Genomic DNA, 19,878 nt, shown 5'->3' with positions numbered 1-19,878 from the left:
TGCTGTTAAGTAGTGTTAGCTAGGTCCAAGACTTGCTGCTGTGGTACAGACTTCAGAAGCGGGACTGGGAGGTAGGAGCGGCTAAAGCGCTCAAAGTTTGTCAACGTCTGGGCAAAGGAAGACGCTGAGAGTGACTTCAGACCACTGACATGCCCTCCTGGGGAGAAGGAAAAGAACAGAGGTAGTTCAGTGGGTTCCCAGAGGTCGCTGTCTGAGCCGGAGACTAGGCTTGGTCATCTAATAGTACCTAACTGAAAGTATTGGGTCTAGAGCCGGAGGGGGCCTGCTCTAGGCCCCGCCCACTCGTGCTCGCCCCACCCGACTTCGGCGCGCGCATCTGAAAGTGAAAGAGCGTTCAGCTTCTCGGCGCTCGTTCTCTCTGGTCTGGGCGCCTGTGCCAGCCTGGTCTCTGCGCTGTGCCCCGGTGGCTGGCGGGATGGAGGAGCCGCGGGCCGCCGCGGATGTGTCGCTTCACAACTTTAGTGCAAGGCTGTGGGAGCAGCTCGTCCACTTTCACGTCATGCGGCTGACCGACTCGCTCTTCCTGTGGGTGGGGGCAACGCCGCATCTACGCAACCTCGCAGTAGCCATGTGCAGCCGCTTCGTGAGTGTGGGCGGGGCCCGGACAGGAACTAGGGTGGGCCGGGAACTTGGTGGGGACCTGGGGGCGGGGCCTGGCTGTAGTGGTCCGGGCTGGGGACGGGTGTGGTGGGGGACAGGTAGACCTTAATGGGGAGGGTCGGGGTAGAGGGTGTGGACCGCTGAGGAGGGTTCGGGATGAGCGAGACAGGTGGGAGTGAGTAGACACTCTCAAGGGGCTTCAGCGCGTCCTCGGGTCCTTTCCTGAACACTTGCGGCTGGAGTCCCCTAGAGCTGCTTCTTGACCTGGGGAATCATCTTAAAGGGAACTCAGCCCAGATCCTGATCTCTGAGCTCACCAGAACATCTGCTCTCCTCGCACCAGCTCCCTGAGATGAGCGCGTGCGCTTGTCATCAGGCAGTTTTCTACCGCATCTACGTTTACATTTTACATTGGGTTTAGACAACTTTTATACAGAACTTGGAGCTTAGATTTGAGTGTTTGATAGGTACTTGGCCGACAAACTCAAGGACAATCTTTCCCCTTCACCTGGTGGCCTTTCATCTCTGTATGGGCAACCTTACCTATTCTGAGTGCTCTTGGTCTGTCCTTCCTTTTCTCATGGTTCACATGCCCACAGCCTCCCGATCTTCAGGGTTTGAATCTAAGGCCTTTCATGTGCTCTGCAAGTGCTCCATCACTGACTTATACTGCTTGTCCTTGTCTCTTCTTTGAACATACCACTCGTATTGGATGACGGACTTACCATACTCCTATGAGCTCACCTTCTGTGTGGGCACATGCATATGTACTTGCATATGCATGCATACCATACACACTACATATATGCAAAAAATAAAATAATAAGATAGGTCATGGATTGCCATTTCTCTGCCAAAGACCCTTTGAGATGAATTCAGCATATGACCCTGAGTTTCTAGTGATTCCCACAGGACCTGTTATTTCTTAGTGTTCTTCCCTACTCAGTCAATCTTGCAATACTGGCCTCTGAAGTTTTAGTGTTCCAAGGTAAGGTTTGTGTCTAATGCCTCTCAGGCTGCTCATTAAGTCACTTGGAGAATGCTTGAGACTCTTCAGGGAGTCCTAAGTTGTAGCCAGTCAGGCAATAAGGACTTACTATGTAATCAAGTTTTACTAAAATATGGCCACATCTGTCTATGCAGGTAGAGAATATGGTAGCTTTTGTGCTTTGGCAGGGCTGAACAGTTCTACCACAGAGCTTGTGGGCACTGACACCTAAATTATCTACTTTGTGATCATTCATGGTAAAGGTGTGCTGGTCCATGGAGGGCAGCGTTAAAGATCTCATGCGTGTTCTCCTTCCCTTACCCGAAAACCTGTTAGGTCCACAACAGACTTTGGAGAACAGAAATCACAGGATGAAGTTGCTTCTCTAGCTAGCCTGTCTGGATAGCAGCAGTGGTTTTGGTACCCAGAAGGGATGATGCCGAGCCAAGCCAGACTGAGGGTGGCTGGCCAGGGATGTAAGGTGTTCCTGATCTATGGCAGGGAACTGAAGGAAGTGCTCCTACCTTAGTGAATGTATCCTTGAACATGTGTCTACTGGGAGACCAATATCCTATTTGACAAGAATGAATTATATTAAGAACAGTAACAAGATGGGACTTAAAATTCTACTTTTGGTACGACAGAGCCAGCTGGGAAGGTAGATTTACTTTAGCAGACTTAATGTAAATACTGTATATTTCTCCTAAGTGAATTAAGAATCTATAAACAGTAGTTTTATGATTATATTTTTGTGTCTTTTTCAACCAAAAAAAAAGAAAGAATTTTCTGCTTTTTTTAAAAATTAAATCTTGTTTGATATATACCTGAAGAAATTCTGAAAGTGACTAAGTTTTTTTTAAGGTTTATTTATTTTATTTATATGAGTACACTATAGCTGTTTTCATATACACCAGTAGAGGGCATCGGATTCCATTACAGATGTTTGTGAGCCACCATGTGGTTGCTGGGAATTGAACTCAGGATCTTTGGAAGAGTTAGTGCTTTTAACTGCTGAGCCATCTCCCCAGCCCGACTTTAAGGTCTTAAGAGATGAATTATATAGTCACTGTCTGGGAGATGTTCAGTCAGTTAAGTTGTCTCCACCTGGGCAGTGAGGCAAGAGTATCAAACTTCTGAGCAGATTAGTGAGAGGGCCTTTTCCTATTTAAACAGCTTTTCTCCTTTTTTTCCCCTGGTGCCAATATTGAACCCAAGATTTTGTGCATGATACAATATTGAACCCAGGACCTTGTGCATGATAGGCAAGGACACTACTGTGTTATACTTCATTGTTTTTTAGCCAAAACAAGATCCGTCAACCATCTCATACAAGGCTTTAATTTTGCTTTTTGGATGCTGATAGTTGGTGTCTTTTCAAAGTTATAAGTCATTTACTAACCTTCTGAAGTCCACACAAGCCTTCAGAGAACAAGAGCTCTTGTAGGCTTTCCTGAGGAAGGCAGACAGCTTGCTTCTCAGCTGGGGCCAGGCATCTAGACTCTGATCACATTTCTTGCTGTGGGCTTACTGAGTTTGTTGGCTTCCCTCCTGGTTGGAATGCCCTTCAGCATACTTTGGAGTTTATAACACAAAAACAATCCCTATATGTGAAATCAGTCTTAGAAACCATTAACAGCTCCATGGGTCCTGTTACAGGTGGCTTCTGTCTGGCCTAGTTCTACTATCTTTTCTATGTCTAGGTCAACTAGCTTGGCTGTTGACAAATGCCAGCTACCTCAGACACTTGCATGTCCTTTCCTTGCTCTGACATCTTGTGTGGAACCTAAAGCTGCCTGGCTGACCCAGCAGGAGAATTCACAGTATGCTCTTCTTTTTTCTTCTTTAGGACTCCATCCCTGTGTGCACCTCCCTTTTTGGAGACACTTCTGATACGACTTCCACCGGCCTTGCTCAGCGCTTAGGTATGTTTCCAAGGCTTATGCTTTGACACTAGCGACATGTGACCCACTGTTTCATGTCCTAGGGTAAATGCCCTCAGAAGTAAAGGATTTTCCTTTGAGGGATGGCTGCCTCATTACCATTGGAAACTGACTTCTGTCCTTTGGCCTTTTATGGGACACATCTACATTTACCTGTGTCAGCTGTTTCAGTGTCATTGTGATGCCAGGGAACTTTCAGGAACTCTCACCATTCTTCTTGGCTCCCCTCTTCTATGAGCTGATTTATTTTCTTTCAGTGAATGTGACATCTCCTTGATAGAGAGAATGAGTCCTGCTCAGCGGCAACTACTCAGGGTGGCTCCCGGGCCCGATGACAGTGTCTGTGAAGCCTGTGGTGGATGTCACTACTGCAGGAAGGACTGTTTCTCTGTCTCAGTATGACAAGATGAGAGCTTGGTGAAGTGAATGCAGAGTGGCTGTTTAGCAAAGAGTGTGAGATTGAAGGTCCCCTTCTTCCAATTACAAATACTCAGGTGATTTAGGTTAGAATAACTAGTATTCTGTGATCCCTAGCCCTGGTTGCCTATGGCTGGTTTGGACCGGATGCCCTCAGCAGTGGCTCAGTCTGTGTTTTCCAGCGTCTCTCATCATTTCTGAACCCAGCAGCCTCAAGGGTCGCCCAAAATCCTGGCTAAAGGGATGTGGAGGGAAAGAGCCTAGTTCCCCCACCCCCACTCTGTTTTGAGGAGCTCATATATCAGTTGTGTTTGGAGTTGTACAAAGGAAATTGTGTCATCATGACCAGTAGTAGTAACTCTGTCACTTTGAGTCACCTACACATGAGCAGCTATCCCCTAACCCAGGAGAAACACCACCAATTTAGGACTATTCCAGACTTGTCAGAGGCCAGGGAGAACAGAGCACATAGGAGGTTGCAGGATCCATCTCTAGCCTGGAAACAGACTCATGAGCTGTTTTGGAAACGAATTTCTGCTGAGCCTGTATCGGGGTTTCTAGTTTTTGTTCTTTCTTTTGTGTCTACATTTTCTTCCCTCTGAATAATGTGAAAGTCAGTTGGGGACATGGTGCTCCTTTGCTTCTAAGGCTTTCCTTGTGTATTTTCAAACACAGATGTGCTAACACACTTATGTCAAGCAGATTATTGTGTGCTCTTGTCTGCTTAGGATTGAGGGAAGTAGATATGTGTATGGAGTCAGGATGCTGAGTTTGGGTGGCAGTGACAGTCCCTGGTAGAGAAGGGTGGCAGAAATTTGTCTGGTATGCCAGGAATAATTTTTTAATTCAAGAATTTTTAATGAGTATATGTGTAAGTCTGAGTGTGGATTTGTGCATATAAGTGTACTGCTTGTGGAAGTTGGAAGATGGTGTTGAAGTCCCTGAAGCTGGAGTTACAGGTAGTTATGAGCCATCTGATAGAGATACTGGCTATCTGTGCCATAGATAATGAAAGTCCAGTTATCTTCAGGAACTGTATATGTTTTTAATTGCTGAGCTATCTCTACAGCCCCTAAGTTATAACCCAGGCTAGCCTCAAACTCCTGATGTTCCTGTCTCTGCCCTTTCAACACATCTTACTAGAGTGTGCCACCAAAGATTTTATACTAAAGAATATAAAATTGTCTCATGAGCTGGAGATTTGATACCTGGTTTTATGCAAAGTGCTTTTCAGTAATTCAGTGACCTGTCATGGCTGCTGGCATCTTTGAAAGGTCTGGTGCTTCACCTGCTCAGATTAGGGACTAGATCAGCAAAGTCCTAGGCTGACTGGTCTCTTGGGCTTGGACAGGTATCAGTAATATATTATAATAAAGATAGAGGTGTTCGTTCTGCTGTAACATCTCTGGATGACAAAAGCAGGTCAGATAAGGGTTGGGACGCAGGGTTCTCGGTAGCTGTGGAAGCATTGCATCATAACTCTGTGTGGGTGAGGAAACCCTGAGCAGAGATGGGTCTGGAAATTGAGTCACAGACACTGTGACCCTCTTAGCAATTAGACCAGTGGCACTCAACCTTCCTAATGCTGAGACCCTTTAATACAATCTCTCATGTTGTGATGACCTCCAACTATAAAATTATTTTTGTTGCTACTTCATAATCATAATTTTAGAGTGGAACAGTGTCTCAGTTCCTAAGACCAGTGGAAATATGTGTTTTCTGATGGTTGCAACCCACAGATTGAGAAACGCTGAATTAGACTGATTGGAAGTACACTACCGTGGGCTCAGGACAGACTAAGCACAGTGTCATTTTATGGTCACTTTCTGCCTGGTCTTGGTAGATCTCGCTATCTTGACATACTTGACTTGTTCTCAGATCACTTGTCTAAACTAGTAATTCCCAGACTCCCTTCCATACCTAAGGAATGTCTGGGACCCTCTGGGCACACTGCACGCAGCAAACTCATGGCTGGTCCTGCTCTATGTGCTGTAAGCCATTGTAAAGCACTGCCTTCAATGGTGACCAAACAGCTGCTTCAGTCCAGATCAGATGTATTCCTCTTTCTCCTCCCTGCTGTCTCCTTTTCTTCCCCCCTTTGTTGAATTGGTTGGCCTAGAGTTTAGGGTTACCTTCCCATCTCTGCCTCCTAAATGCTAAGATTCAGGATTACATGTGTGCCAGCATGTCTGGCTACATCCCTTCATTTATGTATATTTTTATATTCCTTTTTTTAAAAAGAAAAAAATAGGGCAGACATGGTGATACATGCCTTTAATTTCAGCACTCAGTAACTGAGGTGGGTAGGTCTCTGAGTTCGTGGCCAGCCTGGTCTACAAAGCTAGTTCTAAGACAGCCAGAGCTATCCAGAAAAACACTATCACCAAAAACTAATCCTCCTTCCAACTACAACAAAACAAACCCCAGCTTTATTGAGATGTAATTCATTTGCTACAGTATACCCACCTATCCTCAGGGCAAAGGCAGGACATCAGCTGCCCAGTCAATGGAATATTCCCCAAAGTCCCAAACAAACCAAGTACATAGTCTTGGCTATCTAATAAAGAAAATAATTAAAGGGGTCTTTGAGATTCAGAAGCCTTACTGCCTTTGATTTACAAAGGAGAATCTGGAGCCAAAAGAGGTTTTGGGCTGTGGTAGATCATCAAAAAGACCCACACTTGAAGATAGCTTTGTCTCTATGTCCTTGATGATTCCTTGTTGGGACTGCAGGTAAGAGTTGCCCAGGGCAGGTAGAATCACCCCCTGGATGAAGCTTGGTGTCTTCCACAGCAGGCTTTAGTCATGGTATTGTGGCTACCTTAGCCTTACTGCCTGCTTTTCTGTCTGTAGATGGGTGAGGTCACTGGAATAGAGAGGGATCAATGTTTTGATGGGTGAGTAGTAGTTTCTACCCCTGCCCTGGGCATGGGTAAGTCCGAGTGAAGAAAAGGTCAGGCCACTGCCCCGTCATTGTTGAATGAAACACTGGCTTGGGCTTGTTGTCTGCTTCTGCTCAGGTTATTGCTTTTCAGATGTGGGCATGCAGCTGAGCTTCATTTTTGGAGTTTGGTCAGTGCCTCACTTTTATTGGTTCTAGAAAATGGACACTTACACATATGTATATATACAAGTATGTACTTGTATAGAATATGCATGTCTAGAAGGAGAGAGAAAAATTATAGAGGTGTGTGGTAATGGTGGAGAACTTCATTATTATTATTATCATAAAAACAAAATCCCCAAATCTCCAAAGCCTAAAGCCACGTGTAGAGGTTTCCAGATACTAGTATGTGGTCACCTGAGAGCATTTTAGCTTTCACTGCTAGCCCCGACACCATGATCTTTCACCTGCAGGAGTCAGGATGGGCCAGACTCTGCTGATCTTATTGAGCTGTAGCAGCTCCTGTAAGGTTGTACTAAATCGCCTGTTCCAGAGCCTAGCTGGGGCTAGATGTCCTTTTGCACATCCAGCCTTTGAGGAGTCTTCTCCACATTCTTGCTCTCTTTCCAAGTAGCTTCCCAGCTCTAGGCAGGTTTGTGGAACACAGGACTCATGGTATTGCACTTGTGGCTCTTAACATGTTTTTTGTTTTTCTTTTTTAGCCAGAAAGACCAGCAAACAGGTGTTTGTCAGCTACAACCTCTCCAACACAGACAGTAACTTCACGTTACTCGTAGAAAACAGGATTAAGGAAGAGATGGAGACCTTTCCGGAAAAGTTCTGAGCAGCAGAAGGAAGAGTTTGTAACTTGTATATAAATTACATTGAAAGAAACAGGTTGTTCTTTTGTCCTCAGGCTGCATTTGTCTTTATTGTAAAAGGGCTCATTTCATGGCCTTTCTCCTGTATTGGGTGTCAGAAGCTCAAACTGATGGCCTGGGGAAGCAAGAAAAGGGAGCAGACAGTACACTGCCCAGCTGTTAGTGCTAGAGAAAAGGGGAGGAACCACATCGGACAGAGTCCAAATCCGTCACTACTCCATTGGCACCTTCCTGGTGAGACTTTACTGGGCACCTTATTTGTGCTATTTTAAAGCACACGTGGACCTTAGTGCGGTTTTCTAGATTTGTTGGATCAGTGGCGTCTAGTGTTTTGGTCCTGTTCTTTCCATCTGTGAAACGGCAATGGTTCCTAACTTGCTGGGTTAAATGTGTAGAAATGGCAATGCTTCAGGCCCCTTTGCACATCCTCTTTGCTTTCTCTCTACTACCTGCCCTTTGGCCATGTTTAATTCCTGACTAGTACTTGAGCTCTAATTGTAGTTTTTCCACTTGAGTTCATGTGCTGAAAGCCACATTTTGACAGAAGGTGAACCACCATTGCCAAAGAGCTTTTTAAGACTTGGGGTGCCCCTGGATCCTCTTCAGTTCAGGACCTATAATTATTTTTCACAGTGTCAAGGGGTTTGTGCTGAGTCAGGCAGGGACAGGAATAAGGGCATTTAGTAGTAATTGTGTCTGTGGTTCGAGGGTCCGCCTCCTGCATGCTTTGATGCCAGCCTCTGTGGACTCAGCCATTTCTGCAGTGTGGACAGCCCAGTGGACAGCTCCCTAGAACAGAGTATTAAGTGACACAAATCAGCTATGGAGAGAAGAGTTTGGTATAAATGCTTTATTAAAGAAATATTATTTTCTTGTTAAAAAATACTACATTAGAGAAGAGAGTTTATGTTATCAGTCTTTCCTCACAGAATCACAGTGTAGATAGTCATTCCTTGACCTCTCTAGGAATCCTTAGGCCACGGATTAGCAGAACACAAATGAGAAAAAAAAAATCATCTTAAATGTGAGGAATTCTCAGCTGGTTTGAGAATTACACTTTATAAACATTTAGGTTTAATCCGATCTCAGCCTCTGACTACCTTTTTAGACTAGGACTCTTGAAGCAGAGTGAGAGGCCTCACCATCCGCAGGACTAGGGAAGGCCGCTTACAGAAGAGGCCTTGGAAGTAGTGACATGGGAGGTCTGATCAACATGGAAAATTTTATTACTTGTCCTCAGTGGTAGTGAAATGCCCTTTGTGGATACCATCAGGTGAGGTAGGGAAGACATTCCAGAGGAAATGTGTTAATGGGGCAACAGTTTTTATTTCTGTACATTTACATACAAATTTTCCCCAAAGATACAACAGATGGGACACCATGCAGACACGCAGCTGCTCAACATAAAACTTGTGCTGTGAACAGTACCGCCCCCGTCGACACGTACAGTCACGCGGCTCTTAGAGGAAAAGCACACACGGTTGGGTTGCAGAAAGGACAGAGGTAGGGAGGTGTTCCTCACTAGACACAACACACCATATTGTTTCTCCAAAACACACACGAGATACATTAGAGTGAGGTGGTGTCCTTCAGAACAGGGAGGAGTTGAAGTGTGGGCCTCCCTCAACCCATGTGCCACCCAGGGGCTGGGTGTGTGATGGAAATAAGATTCTTTGAATGGCACTTCTAGTTCAGGGACTTATCATTTGGCTCTGGGAAGTAGTCATGACCATGTGTGATAATCCCCTTACGAGGTCTGGTTTTGCTTGCTTTCCACTTTGTAGCCAAACCCATTTACTAGTCCCGTCCTTCAGTTGCAGGTGAATATAGTCTTAAAACACAAAAACATCTAAACCTTTTCCCTATTTGTCTTGGGTGCTAATAATTAGGTATTTCATAATATTTGACTTAATAAAGAGCGGAACAAAGAACTCAGCTGTTCACGTTTGTGCATAAGTTATGAAAACAGGTGTAGGGGTGGGTGGAGAGTAAGACTACATACCTTTTAATGTTCCCCAGGGAAGGAGGGCCAACAGAAAGGGCATCTGCCCACAAGGGGCACAGAGCCAGGTGTGGGGATGACCATCTTCCTCTGGAGCTGGTCCAGAGTGTTTGAGGCCCGGGTGTCCTGCTGTCTTTCTCACTTGGTCAGACCACACAGCAAGCTTGCCTACAAGCAAGCCTTCTTGTTTTGGCTATCTTTCATGAAGGTGTTATAGCAACTTCAGGTATCCAAGCACTGAAGCAGAAACTGAACTGCTCAGCCTTCTCCTGAGGCTACCACATGAAGGTCAAGACACTGCCAGCAGTCTGCCTTCTGATCTTCCTATGGTTGATGGTCCTCTGCCCCTGTCTCAGTGGCAGCTTCTCTGCTAGTCCCTGATGGGTGCCTCTGGTTGCGGCAGCCATTAACACTCTGCATTGACCCAGTGTTTTTACTATTGTCATTTGAGGAGGAGACTGGAGACCTTGGAAAGAAATTTGGAAGTGCAATACCTTGACATTACTAACCTTGTGATTTCTGCAGCACTGTGTGCCATTCATGTTTCCTTAAGAAGGCCAACACAACCAGTGTAAGACTGTTCATGACTATGTGCATGTCTCATTCTGCACTTAACAAAAGGTTGCTGCCAGGTGACTTGGTAGCAGGTACCTGGGAAAGGTGGAAGGTTTCTTACAAGTTTGGCACGCAAAGGCTGCACAGATCTAGAGAGGCTTTGGAAAGAGTATGTGTACTAACATCAAGGTGTGGAAGGGGTGTGACTAAGAGACCAGGGAGAGTGAAGGTAAGCTGGACTTAGAACAGGTATCAAGGACTGGCCACATGGCCTCCCTCCTAGACATTGGTCCTCAAGCAAAGCACTCAGGACCCCAGGCATTGAAGAGAACATCGGCCAGCTGCCAGAAACATGGTTGCATATGGAATCGCCACTCTCGTGAGGTCTTGATCAAGGCAGCTGGATTCCACTGATGTATCTATCAGATGTGGAAGAGAAGTGGGTAAGACTGTAAGAAACAGACCAGACAAGGAGCTGAAAGGGGATAAACTAAACCCTTTCCTGGCCTTTGAAATTGACCAACTGTCATTTAGAAGTCACTTTGTTGCCTACATAGGCCTGAGACGATGATTTCCCTGGAAGAGCACATGGTAGAGATGCATGGCAAGAGGCAAGGCAGATGGTTGATAAGAAGCCACGGTGCCCAGAGAAGCTGGTGCCTGAGCTGCTGCAAGAGGTCCAGAGGTTGGTTTCTTAGCAGCACTGGTGCCCTGCTGTCTGGGGCAAGATGAGGGACACAGATAAAGGATATCCTGGGAGGCTGGTACAGGATGGGAGTTGAGCTTTGGTGAGTTATTGCTTTCTCTCACTTCTTGCTGCTTTCAAGGGACTAGAGACCATGTGGACTCAGCTGTGAGCAACCTGCACTCCTGCCCAGGGCCCTTTTGTGCTGAGTGAGTGACAGGCAGGAAGCCATTGAGGAAGACATGAGGTGGACTGCCTCCAGCTGCTATGGGCACTGTTGTGATGTCAGAGTGGCAGCCATCCAAGCTGGAGCTCTCTATGGTGTGTGCTGAAGACATGGGTGGCAACCGTGTGTGGGAGAGTGGAGCTCCCTCCTGGGATTTGCCTTGGTTGCCCTTTTCAGTTATTTTCCTGTTGTTTGGAGTTCTGGAAGTGGCCACGTTTTCAAGTAGTACTGGCAACAGGGCTGGCTGGGGAAGAGGGGCCTTCGCTGCTGGAGCTTAGTCTGAGAAAATGTCTTAGCAGAAACAAACATGGCTCCCACCTCAACACAACAGGTGCTGTGGACTTAACTAAGCAAACCCGGCATCAGGAACTGGTGCTTTCTCATCATATAGGATTTCTGACGAAGTATGGAAGTTTCCCCACAAAAACTTCCAGATCAAGTACAAAAGGATGATCCTGAAGGAAAGAAAGATTAAGCTGGCTCTTACGACATTTAGGGGCTGCTTTCCCAACACAGCATGGAAACTACCTAACAAATAGAAAGAACCCAACTTTAAAATATAAAGACTCTAGGAAAAAGAAAAAACAATTCATGTACATTTTTCTCTGTCTAAAATGTAGTCCCAAGGATGCTCTGCTTGAGAGGCACAGCTGTCCTTGGCAGGGAGCCTGGAGGTAGGGGTCCTGGCCTATGCATGACCTCTGTCTCCTTGAGTGAAGAAGGAAATTGAGTGTGGCCTCCAGGGAGGGGACTGGCCACTGCGTTGGTCACTTACAGGGACTTCCTCAGAGTGACCCTCCCTCACTCCAGAAGGAGGTTCTGCTTCATGATCAGTGGAAGGGGAAGGGGATAAAGTGCTTTTCGTAAAAATGACCAAAATAAATACAAACATTGAATGGCAGAAAAGAAAGTCTTCAGAGGGTCATTTCAAAAGCGTCTGGTTTCTCAGATGTGTTCCTCGGATGTCTGGAAGGACAGAGTTCCCCACACCAGTTGAAAGTCTCACAATTGAGTGGAGTCAGCAGCAGAGTTGGACTTCCTCCCCCAGCCATGTATTCTCTCTGGTCTGTAAACCTGTGTGCAAACTTTCTCCAGCCCTTCAAGCCACAGGGGACTGGTGGAATAGTGGTGTGGCACAGGGAGCTACATGGTCTTCATGCCATTGGCAGTGGCCCCCTCTGGCAGCCCATCACCCACTGCTGCCACATCATGCAAGCCCGAGTAGTCCTTGAGCTCTGCGTTGGTGAGCAGCAATGGCTGTTCTCCCTTCTTGTGTGGCAGCAGGGGTTGCCGCGTGTAGTGTTCCCCGTTGGCGATATTCTCAGGCAGGTTCTGGTCCCTGCTCTCAGGAAGCAGGAGGATGCAAATGATGCAGATGAGCGTGCAGCAGGCAAAGATGATGTGGTGCAGGAAGTAGCCTTTCTGGTTGTGCAGCTCAATGATGGGTGCGGTCAGCATGCCGAAACCTGCACTGGCCAGCACCAGCCCAAGCCCACCACACCTGCAGGGGGAGAGCACAGTCTTAAATGAAGTATAAGGGTTTGGTATGAGTAGGGTGGAATAATAAATAATAAACTGCTGGCTGGTGGGCTATTAAGGTAAGCTCATAGCACTGTTGTGGATTAAATATGTTCCACAAACTTCCAGTATTAGAAACCTAATCTCAATTTTAGATGTTGGTGGGATTCAGATATGGGAGCTTTAAGAATTAATATTGAAAGTAGTCAAGAGGTTAGGCCCCCTGTGATGGCAATTTTATACGCCTTTAGAAAAGAGGAGAAACCTGAGCTAGCATATTTCTGGGTCACTAGTATCTTGATGCCTGGCTCTATCTTGGGATTCTGCAGAGTCCCCATTATCTAGAGCCTTCATTATGTACAATTCCTTACTTTGGACATCTCAGCCTCTAGAACCATACTTAAATAAGCCACATTCTTTATAAATTGTCAATTACTACGTCAGGAAAGTGGATTTAGGCACTTAGGAAGTTCTACCTCTGAACTGGGCTCTACTCTGATTGGTATCACCTAGTAAATTCCATAGGTGTGATATTCCAAGCTACCTTCATCTTGGCTGTATCTGTGGATTCCTGTAGCTTTGAGCTTAGAGAGTCCAAAGCCCAAGTGGGAATCACTTATTTCTATTCCTCTGCCAAGTGAGGAGCCCTCAAAAATGCCAAAGAGGTTAGCAGACACGTAACATTTTAACACCCCTCCTTTCATGGCTCTAACTTCTCTACTTTGACCTAAAAACATTCCTGGGACTGAGGTGCTCCGTAGGTACTCAGAGAGAGGTACAGTGTTGGCACGAGACCATAGCACTCAGGTAATGGGCCAGAAAACTGCTGGTCCCCAGGCCCAAGGGACGGCTGAGGTGGTTCATCCTCAGGGGATAATGTACAGGGATATGGACTTCAGGAAGAATCTTATAAAGAAGATGCTCAAGGCTTAGACACCATCCCAGCAAAGGGACCTTGTTCTCAGAGTGGAAATGGCTGAAGGGGAAGTGCCTGCTGCAGCTGGAGGCAGCTCTTGAACAATCTAGGTTTTCTTGGTACTGCAGGTAGCTCCCAAATTTAGGAAAAAAAAAAAAAAAGACTACCTACAAAGCATTAGGACCAACACAGAATTCTCTGTTCACGCTCATCATCACATTCAGAAACGAAACTACAATATTTCCAAGAAAGCACGTGCAAGGTTTGGATGCTGAAAACTACAGAGCATTGTTGACAGGAAGTTAAAAGTAAAGGCTTAATATGGCGAAAAAATGATGTCTCTCGGAATTGAGCAACAGATTCTTCACAAACCCTATCAAAATCTTAGTGAAGAATAACCTTATTCAAAAATTCACACGGTAATGCAAAGGACCCAGAATCGCCAGGGAAGGATTTTGAAACAGAAATGTAGTGAGAAGACTTACTGTCCCAATTATGAAATTAGAAACTCTGTCATCTGTGTGGGTTGCCGAGAGGCAAACCCACAGAACAGTGAGGGTTCAGAATCAGGTTTTTATACCTATGGTAAGTGGATTTCGACAAAGGCACACACCATGGGGGCAAAGGGCAGCTGTCCAACAAGCAGTGCTGGTGCAGTAGGACTGTGTGTGTAGAAGAATGAAGACAGAGCCTCCTTCACAAGGCACAAAGTAAACTGACTCCCAGGAAAGATTGTTGTGACTTTGGCTCATCTGGAATTGCTTATAAATGCAGCCAGAGCATAGTTAGACTTAATCAAAATTGTTTCTTTTTAACCCTTCAGAAGACAATTCAGAAGTAGAATTCTTCTACACAGCCAGGGAGAGATGCTTGCAAAGCCTGCCTCTGACAAAGGATACATGTCTACAATATCTACTGAACTCAGTTTGACTTAAAAAATGGGGAAAAAAGTGCCAACAGGCATTTCACTGTATACACACACACACACACACACACACACACACAGAGAGACCACTTCACACCTGGAGTAAAAAGAACAACAAGCCGGCCAAAACCTAGAGTTCTCCATTAGCCTCCTGGTAGCCCGACTGAAAACAGGTTGACATTCTCTTAAAAGGAAACATAGTTTTTAAAATATAACTAGCAATTCCATGTATGAAACAAGTAAAACAATATGTACAGACAAAAATTTACAAGCAAATGTTTATGCCTCACAGCACAGACATTCTAAATGTCTACCAGCTGCTGAGTGATAAGTAGAATGTGGCATATCCAGATATAATGGAGTATTACTTAGCCTTTAAGGGCATGAAACACTGACATGTTAGACCATGAAAAACATCATGCTGGTTGCACGGTTCCATTTATGGGAAATGTCTGAAGCGCTGATCTAGAGGGGCAGAAAGCAGGTCAGAGACTGGAGCTAGGAGGGTGTTTGAGAAGTGAAGGAAGTGCTGAGGAACCGTAAGTCTAAATGGGTGACTCCTACGTCATGTACATGGCACTCAAGCTGGTAACTCCCAGACTCTTTCAGCTGTGGGTCCACGGCCTGCCCTTACAGATCCCCATTACCTCATGATCAGAGTGAGGCAGCTGCCAGCCTCTCTTCTTCGTGAGCACCCAGAGACTGCACTTCCTTTCCATGTCACCCATGGCTGCTCATGGTCCTCTCAGTAGCTCTGTTAAGAGCGAGGCCCTCGGACTAATCCTGGGTGAATGTAGGGCACGTGACTGGTGCTCCCACAGCCTCGAGGCACAGTTCATGTGGCTCCTGTTGGCTTTTGTGGGACTCTGTGGAATCTAGGCTAGGCAAGCTATGGAGCTGCTCCAGGCCGCCCTGAGTCTTCCCTCTGGTAGACTATCCTCATGGTACGTGTCTGTGTGTGTCTGTGCTTGAGAAGTGCTCAAGGGCAAGACCAAATCTTGCTCAATGTGTAGTCCCTGGTATTCTTTCACAGACTGTGTAGTACCTGGCCAACTGGTCCTTGGGCATTACTTGGTATTCTCAAGATTTTAAGATAATCTCCACCTCCCAGTATTCTTAACCTTTGCCTTATATGTAGGCTGGAAGAAATAGGTAATTACCAATAAATTCTTGCCCATTAAGTAATGCAGAGTTAATGAGATGTTCCTTCCACAAATAGGTACAGAGACTCTAGGTATGATGAAATCAGCTCTTATGTTGTTGGGGTACCCATAGCAGGAAATGAGATGGTCCCAGTTAATATTCTGCAACTCATGAAGAACTGGATCCTGCCAACGATTGCTGAGCCTGGGGGTAAATTCTCCCTCAGGGCACTGTGGCTTGGAACAAGAATCCAGCAAAACACTGATCTATAGATTCTACCAGTCATAGAATTTAAGCCATTGTTATGGAGATCTAAGTAAGTACTGTAGTCAGAATGACCAGCCTTAGCTATGAAACTTCTTACTCAGGCTTCCATGTTCTCAGTATCTTTTATTAGACTTTCTTTCTTTTTTAAAAAAATATTTATTTATTATATATACATACACTGTAGCTGTCTTCAGACACACCAGAACAGAAAAGGAAATCAGATCTCATTACAGATGGTTGTGAGCCACCATGTGGTTGCTGGGATTTGAACTCAGGACCTCTAAAAGAACAGTCAGTGCTCTTAACCACTGAGCCATCTCTCCAGCCCTAGACTTTTCTTTTTAAACCAATGGAGTGCTGAAAGAGCCACACAGAAAGTCATATTGCTGGCCCAGCAAGGGGTACATGGAGGGAAATGCTTGCTCTTGGTGCTGTCCAGGTACCAGCCCTTCCCAAACAGTGTCTAACATATTTTAAAGACACTGGTATCCCTCTGTCCACATCTGCTCATGATGAGCCTTCTGGTCTTCCTCCTCCATGTATGTGTCAGGGCAAGGGTTATCAGTAAAATATCAGCTGTCTCACAGTTTGTGTGTAATAAACACTGGATGCTTGTAGCTCAGGATGATTTCCTAGGTAAGAAGATGAGCTCACTCACAGGCAGAGAGCTGTGAGACTGGGCCCATTTCTTGGGTGAATACTATGAATGCCTAAACAGCTATTCACAATTTCTGGTAAATCTGGCTCCTTTGGTAAGTCCTAGGATGTGAGGGGTGTATCAGATGCCAGGGACTTGTCTGATTGAGACCTTTGGTTAGATTGTATTTCTTTGATTTTTTCTTTCTCTTGCCTTGCCCATTAGAATTATCATGCAGGAAAGCAGAGCACAGCTATCCTTGTAGGGAGTGCGTGAAGCTGCTTGTCCCAGGCAAGTTTCACATGACACCAAGTGAATGATATCAAAGTAATATATCACATTACTAAATAATATTGGGTGAAATATGTTCAATTTACAACACATTTAAATTGTAGGCACATGTATATATATATGTTTATATACAGTATGTTTATATACATATCCAGTATGTTTATATACATATGTAATAGAGAATCTAGTTGTGATGCATAACGTCCCATCCAGAAGCAGACTGCATATATAGCAATGGCCTCGTAGGATTATAGTGAAACATCCCTGGAGATTTTATAGCTGTTGCCATCACGGATATCACGGCCCAGCCCATTCCTCTGTGATTATGGTGATGCCAGCATAGAGAGACCTACTGTACTGCCAGTCATATTAAAGGACTGCATGCAGAATACGTGATACTCTAGGGCACTAAATGATCCTGTTTGTGGGTACATAGTACATGCTATCATAAAGCACTTTTACTTAAACAAAAAGTTTGCCTCATGTGGTAGCATGCCCTGTAATTCCAGCACTCGGGAGGCCAAGCAATGAGGGCAGTCAGTTCAAGGCAACCTGGGCTACAAGGTGAGAGCTTATGAGCTATACTACCAGCACCTCAGGTTTCATATCCTGTCTCCTCATTGGTGTTGAGCTTCTTGGTTTACACTGGTGACATCCGATGGTGACTTATTTCCCCCCCACATGTCCTACTGTTAAATAATGTTTGAAACGGTTGTATGTCTTTACTTGTTCATCTTTCCTATGAAAATACTTTAGTGTTTCACTCTCAGTGACTTCTTGGATTTAACATTTTTACAGACAATTTTGTAAGAAAAATGGCATGCTAGTTTTGGTTTTGTTTGTTCCCATGCTTGGTGTTTAGTTCACTTCCCTCTAAAAGGCTGATTGGTCATGGCTACTTCCTGTTGCGCTGGGGTTCACTAGAGGGCAGTCTATGCCCATGTTTACGTAGTAGTGCGTCTTCACCACACCAACTGGGTTAGGTAGGCTCCTTGTTTCTTAGAAGCACACCATTTTCACTGTACCTGCTAGCTTTGCTTTGGGTAACAATTCTCTGACCATGGCCAATGGGCAACCTCGCTAAGGGGAGCAAAGTGTGAATCAGAAATAAATGTGAACCATCAACTTGTACATAAATGTGGACACACTCCTCCCTATGTTTTCTTCCTCCTTTATGTCTCTTAGCTTTCCTTGATTGCATTTCTGTGAAGTTAAGGATAAGCAAACATTGTACTCATTGGCACAGAAATGAAGAAACAACAAAATTATTCAGGAATAAAACAGTAACATTAATTGCAATTTATGTATCTGGGGGAGTGTTACCAGGATTCCAAGATGCTCAAGTCCCTTACAGAAAATCTCATGGTAATCCATGGAACCTTTATGCCTGTTGCACCATTATTCATAATCCTAAAGCACTGCAAATGTAGTGTAAATAGGTGTTTGCTATATTTAAGGGTTAACGGTAAGAACTGTACGTGTCCAATCGGCATAGTTTATTGGGTGTGAGTGTTAATGAATGAACCCAGGGTGTGCACATGCTCAGTACACACTGTACCACTGAGCTACGCTTGCTTGCATCATATATTTCCACAGATGCTGTCCATCGGTGGATGGATGACAAATGGTTCTTTGTGTGAGGCAACATTAGAGCAGGAGACAGACATAGGGACTTTACTCAGAGGGAAGGTCTCAAGTCCAGTCTGTGGCAATGACCTGGACTATGGTAAAGGAAAGAAGCCCCCCGAGCAGCAAACAGTAGTGAGCAGATAAGAAGCTAGGATGGGACACAGGGCAAGGACAGACAGCCCAAAACCAGGGTTCCATAAATTGGTGAGAAATTATGTAGACCTTGAACCAGCTTGTTAGTATCACCAGCACCTGCCCTTTCTCTTCCTTGTCCCACTGTGAGTTAAGGAAGTCACTGTAAGCGACAGGAGCTTCTGATTTCAGATTCCAGATAACAGTGGAGATAAAAGATGACGCATCACAGAAACAGCCACTGGCTATGTCTACATCATCCTAGAATGCCTGTCACTTCTGCCCAAGACAAGGAGAGAGATTATGAAGGAAGGATGGAAACCTGTCTTTCCCAGCCCATCTTCCATTCAACTAGGGCCTAAAGCCTAGGATAGGAATGGTAGAAGCTGCTGCCGAGCTAGAGGTAAACATCAGCAGGCTGAGGTTAAGTGGCTCCCTGTAATTGTCTGAACAAAATTTGATGAGAGGTTCATTCTAGTCAAGTGGTTCTCAACATTCCCAATACTGCAACCCTTTGATATAGTTCCTCATGTTATAGTGACCCCCAACCACGAAGTCATTTCATTACTACTTCGTAACTATAATTTTTCTGTTATTAGTTATGATATAAATATATGATATTGCTGCATATCTAAAATTCAGTTCCCAAAAGGGATGCAATCCACAGGTTGAGAACTATTCCTTTAGTCTCTGTCACCCAAAGGAAAACAGATTATCATGAATTTGTGTAGAAAACATGTCCTGGTGTATGCCCAGTCTCTTGTTCCTGGCACCTTAATTTTTGTAGTTTGTGCTGACTAATTTTATGTCAACTTGACACAAGTAGAGTCAGCTGAGAGGAGGGAATCCCAGCTGAGAAAATACCTCCATAAGAACCATCCTGAGTGAGATAACCCAGTCACAGAAGAACAGACATAATATGCAGTCACTGATCATTGGATACTAGCCCCAGAAAACTCTGAACACCTCAGAAACAACTCACAGACTGTATGAAGCTCAAGAAAAACAAAGGCCAAAAAGTGAAAGCCTCAGTCCTTCTTAGGAAAAAAAAAGTGTATAGCACCCCCCCAGAGTGTGGTACCTCTAGACCTTAAATCATTAATAATCCAAGAGCTAGAACTATCGCCTTGTGGCAATTTTTGGTATTCAAAGATCATTATGTTTAATCTATACACACCAAGAAAACTCTGACTGTTTCCATGTTACATTCTGTTCTACATG

General features: G+C 45.0%; 2 protein-coding genes across 4 annotated transcripts in view; one reads left to right on the top strand and one right to left on the bottom strand.

Moving 5' to 3' along the window:
- Positions 1-400: 400 nt before the first annotated feature.
- On the top strand, positions 401-7,717 carry PSMG4 (proteasome assembly chaperone 4; the record flags this gene model as incomplete). 2 transcript variants are annotated; one of them, XM_080921528.1, is made up of 3 exons in its annotated part: positions 401-604; positions 3,456-3,531; positions 7,573-7,717. In XM_080921528.1, the coding sequence occupies exons 1-3, from the start codon at positions 437-439 to the stop codon at positions 7,692-7,694; spliced, it is 366 nt and encodes a 121-aa protein (XP_080777654.1). In that variant the 5' UTR covers positions 401-436. The 2 variants fall into 2 exon arrangements, with proteins under 2 accessions (XP_080777654.1, XP_080777655.1); XM_080921529.1 differs by lacking the exon at positions 3,456-3,531 and having other exon boundaries at positions 7,573-7,647.
- Positions 7,718-8,585: 868 nt separating this feature from the next.
- SLC22A23 (solute carrier family 22 member 23) overlaps positions 8,586-19,878 on the bottom strand; it is a 155,524-nt gene continuing 144,231 nt past the window's right edge. For both annotated transcript variants that reach the window (XM_080938682.1, XM_080938683.1), the window contains one exon: positions 8,586-12,700. In XM_080938682.1, the coding sequence (XP_080794808.1) occupies positions 12,343-12,700 (358 nt within the window). In that variant the 3' untranslated portion in view covers positions 8,586-12,342. The remainder of the gene's footprint in view (positions 12,701-19,878) is intronic.

The sequence above is a fragment of the Micromys minutus genome, assembly GCF_963924665.1.
Source record: "Micromys minutus genome assembly, chromosome: 1".
NCBI classification, from domain to species: Eukaryota; Metazoa; Chordata; class Mammalia; order Rodentia; family Muridae; genus Micromys; species Micromys minutus.
The sequence above is the reverse complement of the archived record's forward strand: the minus strand, read 5'-3'. Positions and strand labels throughout refer to the sequence as shown.